The sequence below is a fragment of the Aphanomyces invadans genome, assembly GCF_000520115.1.
Source record: "Aphanomyces invadans strain NJM9701 unplaced genomic scaffold supercont1.42, whole genome shotgun sequence".
In the NCBI taxonomy this organism is placed as follows: Eukaryota; Oomycota; class Saprolegniomycetes; order Saprolegniales; family Verrucalvaceae; genus Aphanomyces; species Aphanomyces invadans.
This window is the reverse complement of record NW_008580187.1, coordinates 253466-258375: the sequence shown is the minus strand read 5'-3', so window position 1 is coordinate 258375 and position 4910 is coordinate 253466. Positions and strand designations below refer to the sequence as shown.

Below are 4910 nucleotides of genomic sequence, written 5' to 3'. Positions count from 1 at the left end.
GCAAGGGCACTTTGTTCGACAGCAGGCAGGGAAACAAGGACGGTCAATACTACGCATTTTGTTGTCGGGACGAGGGTTTAGCGTAGTGTGTCGTTTTAGTACATTTCCAATTGTCGCTTTTGTTGGGATTGATGCGAGGGTGAACTTTTCAGCAGCCCATATAGCCAACTGGGAGTACGTAGAGGTTGGATGTTCCTTGTGTTGAGCATACAGCTCGTGCTTATCGAACAAGGTCATGCGTAGCTTCATGATTTCAATGTGGCATCATGCAAACATCATTGAGCCTTTTGAAATTTCAGTTTCACCTCGACATTCGATATTATAAATTCATAAAAATTATCGACTTTGGCCCGTTTAAAAGTCGGGTGGAAATCAGTATTGGAGAAGGATATCCGGATATCGCCGCCGACAACCTTTCGAGAAAGATATCTTTTGCCTTGGCGCCGTTGCAACCATGGGCAACGTGACCGGCCACGTCCAGCGCGAGCGCGAGTATGTTAAGACAGTCATTGGTTTCATGAAGGACCCGCGCACGTTCATGTCGGCCAGCCGCAACACGTACGGCGACGTGTTTCTGTTTCAGAGCTCGCTTGTCAACCAGAAGATCGCGGGGTTGAGTGGCCCAGAAGCGTTGCAAGCGTTCGAGGCACGGTTGGCCGATGGATCGCTCGTGAAGACGGGCGCGTTGCCAAGTGGAGTGTCGGACCTGCTCGGGCCAATTATGTCGGTGTTGGACGGAGAAGACCATCATCGGAAGAAGGCAGGGATCATGACTGCGTTTACGCCGCAGCAACTCGCCAAGTATTTGCTAGTCGTTCGCCGGATCATTCAAACTGAACACGCACGGTGGGCCGCTCGAGGCGGCGTCATTTCTATCACGGCGTCGTCTAAGGAGCTCGTCTTTAAACTCCTCTTGGCCGTGCTTTACGGCATCGAAGGCGATTTCGACGAGTACCGGCCACTAGTTGACGAGTTTGTGGCGTCAATTCGCAAATCCGCCGTCAAAGCCAGCCCAGAAGGCAAGGCAGCCCGCGACACGATCATGAACGACTTGGTCATCCCAGCCATTGAAGCCGCCAAAGTTCGAGTCGCTGGTGGTACTCCTTCACCGAGTGCATTAGACCATTTAGTCGGCCTCAACCAACTGGCTGACGACGATCTCGGTGTCGAGATGTTTCACGTCCTCTTCGCTGGCTTTGGTGGCCTATCTTGTCTTGCCACCAACCTCGTGACGCCGCTGGTAACCATGCCCGACGTTCGAGAAAAAATCTTGGACGCGCGCGACCAGTTTCTCTCTAAATACACGGGCGATACCAAGTGGGACCACCTCGAAGACTTGGGTTACATCAACCAGTACATCTTGGAAGTAAAGCGATTCTTTGTGGCAGGGCCGACCCAGAGCTTCGCCAAGGCGGCAGTCGCTTTTGACGTTGTCACGAGCAAGGGCACGTTCCACATCCCCAAGGGCTGCTTGGTCGCGGCGGGGCTCGAGACTACGGCATTTGACGCAGAAGTGTGGCCAAATCCAGATAACTTTGACCCCTCTCGTTTCGACAACAACGACGACTTGTCCGCGCTGCAATTCAAGTTGTGTCCCCATGGCATCGGGAGCACGTCGAACCGTCGATGCGCAGGGGAGACTCTCACAACGTTGGTGTGCCAGGCTCTAGTCGTGTCTTTGTTTGACTTTACGTGGAACATGGTGCCTGGCCAAGACTACGAGCTCGACGAAAACACGTCAATACCAACGCCTCGAGGCGGGCTGAAAGCAGTGGGGTTTCGCCGGCGTGACGCCGTGACCTCGTATGGCGTGGCTGGTACGGACGACGACTGGACGTTCCTCAAGCTGCCGGAGGCCAAAGCCATCGTGTCCGTCCATGGCGGCTGGGGCGATTCGGACGGGTTGTTTGCCGATCCGCGGCTTGACTTGTGGACCGAGCTCATGATCAAACTGATCGGAAAGAAGCAAGCCAAGTGGAATCGACCGTACGCCGACACAGCGCTCATGCTGCCCAAGAACAAACAGCCGCTGGTCAAACTTACGCTGGCCCAAACGTCGATTCAAGTCCCAACCGAAGACGAAGACTGGCCGACTCAATCGTGGGTCGAAGTCAAACAGGCCAACTTTCTTCGGGACCACGCTCCGTTTAAAGACGACTTTGTCCACAAATTTTTGCCGGGCGAAGACGGCGAGCGCTACGTGATGAGCAAGGTACGTGTGTCGCCCTAGAAGCTTGCACGTTGATGGATCTGGTAGGTTGGCCACATGTGGCCACGAGTCAACGTGCACTGGAACGATCGGTACTCGGACCGCGCGCTCGAATTGCTCGTGTTCAACGGGCTGGGATCCCACCTTGTCCAGAAACTCCCGACGGAAGACCCAACCGATGGATCGTACTATGGTGCGTGCATCATGGCTCGAAGTAAGGTTGCACTCATCGATGGGTGGCAGGGGTGCTGCTCAACTTTATGCAAGTGCTGGATGTCCGGCCCGGGTTCGCCAAGTATGGCGCCGACGCGTTCTTCGACAAGCAAGGCAAGCTGATCAAGATTATACGTGGCGACAAAACGGTAAAGGGTTGCGCATGGCGACGAGGTGAAGCTGAACATGTGGTCCATGGACAGTACACCAAGACGGACGTCGAGTGGGAATACGTGAAGATGTGTTTTCGAGGAAGTTTGCAAACCAAAGTGACAGCGGTCGACCACTTGCTCGGGATCCACGTGACGGTGGCCAACTACCTGGTCACGGCGTCGCGGGAACAGCTTGCTGTCAACCATCCGTTGCGGCGTTTATTCAAGCCATTCACGTTTCGTACAGTCTCGATCAACTTTAGCGCAGGTCGCGCACTCTTTTGGCCCAATGGGATGCTCCAGCGCGCATACGCCCTGACGAACTCCGGCATGAAACAGACCTGGGAATACGGCCTCAGCCACTTTGTGTACGCGCCGTTCCCTGACCGCGTCAAGGCCCAGCAAATCGACACGTTCACGCTGCCGTTCCACCAGGACGGACTCGACTACTGGGCGATCGTGTTTTCGTTTGTTAGCAAGTACATCGACTTGTACTTTGCCGACGACGCCGCGATCGCGGGCGACACGGACGTGGTCAACTTTTGGACGTACGTGACGTCCGTCTCGCCCGTGCCGCTTCCACCCGTATCCAAGGCCAGCCTCAAAGATTTTATCGCACAGGGCATCTTCCTCGTGTCGAGTATGCACAACCATCTTGGCACGATCGCAGAGTACGTGAGCGACCCGGCTTTCTGTCCGTCAGCGTGGGTCGAAGGCGACCACGCCGCACCCCCAGGCAACGCGGTTCGCCTCGCGCTCATCATGACAGCAACGGGGTTTACCCAGCCTGCCATAACGGAGGACTTTTCCCACGTCATGCTCGACAACGCTGCGAAAGACCTCGTCCGTACGTTCACAGCGGATCTGTTCAAGCTCATCGATGTCATCGATGCGCGGAACACGACCCGCGTCCAGCCATTTCAGTCGTTCAACCCGAAAACTATGGAAATGGCCGTCAGCATTTAGGAAAGATAGAACTTTTAATGCATGTCAGTGCTTGATTAATGAGCGAGCTCAGCGACTCTACCAAGCGAAAGACCACCTATCGGTTCACAATTGCAGCCGCCGAAGATGACCTCCTTAAAGAAGTCGTTTCAGTGGTCCCATACGATGCGACCTACTGGTAAACAACTTCTACGTGGGATAAGATTGGTGTCAACATGAGGAGCAATCATGGTGACGCCATCACAGCTACGGGATGTGCTGGTTCGATTTTATAAAACTAACAGTAAATATCAATAATATTCAATAATTTTAGAAAAATATTCCATTTAAAGAACGATCTGCTGTCCACGCTCAAACAGGCCACACTAAAGGCGTCGGGGGCGGAGGTGATACAATACATTGACCTTTTTGTTGAAAATTGGACTTAGGGTGGAATCGTTACGAACAAAACCCTTCTTTTCGACAACTGACGCAACCAATCAAATAACTCGTAGCACACGTCCATTTTGCCATGCCATCCTTCACCGGCACTCAATCACTTCTCCAAGCTGTCGTGCGGGACCACGCCTCCGAGAACACGAAGTATCACTGCCTTTTCGGCTATTTCATGCTAAGACTTTCCAAATCGTATCTTGCCTTGCTTTACTCGAAACACCAAAGTACAATTGCTGCCTGGATAGCCAAGTGTGAGACTGATGGCACTGTTGTCCGCCAAGATGCTCAGCTCAATCTATACCGACGTTTCGACTCCTCCAAACGAGAATGGGTGTTGCAATTGTACGATGCGGAGCCATTATTATACCTGGACGAAGCAGCGACAAGGTTTTGCAAACAATTTGGCCAGACAATAAGCTGTTCAACGCTGTGGGGAATTCTAAACGGTGCTGGTTTGACCCGGAAGGTCCTCGAAAGGCGTGCAAGCGTCGTCTTGGGCACACCCGATTGCGCCGCCAGGGACCGCAAGGTCTGCCGTCCGTGCAGAGGGACAGCCTTCACGGCACGCTCGATGTCGGCGGGACGGTGGCGACGTTTCCCTCCCGAATTTCCTTAAAAAGTACAAATTGTTAAACTCGATAATTGTGAAAATCAATATTTGTATGTGTTTTGAGAGGAATACCTTTGAATTTCGAGTCAACGTCGGCAACAAGATCGCCATCGAGGACAGAGAGCATTCCACGCGTCCACACCCGCTCCACAGTGCGCCAGTAGCAATTAAACATCCGCGCGACATCAGTGTAGGAACCATGTGGCAGTATGAGGTCGCTGCTGCGCGACAACAGTTCCTCATAGATGGCGCGGCGCTCGTCGTTGGACAGCTTCCGCTTGTTGTAGTTGGGGATGGAGGCGCCGGGGGCAGCAGGCGTTGGCGTAGTCGACATAGTTGTTGTGTG

At 53.5% G+C, this 4910-nt stretch overlaps 1 protein-coding gene across 1 annotated transcript; it reads left to right on the top strand.

Moving 5' to 3' along the window:
* Positions 1–393: 393 nt before the first annotated feature.
* H310_12720 (hypothetical protein) lies at positions 394–3605 on the top strand. The gene is made up of 4 exons (XM_008879905.1): positions 394–2212; positions 2258–2402; positions 2453–2571; positions 2626–3605. Exons 1-4 carry the CDS (start codon positions 455–457, stop codon positions 3538–3540), a joined length of 2937 nt encoding a protein of 978 aa, XP_008878127.1. The 5' UTR covers positions 394–454; the 3' UTR covers positions 3541–3605.
* The last annotated feature ends 1305 nt before the right edge of the window (positions 3606–4910 follow it).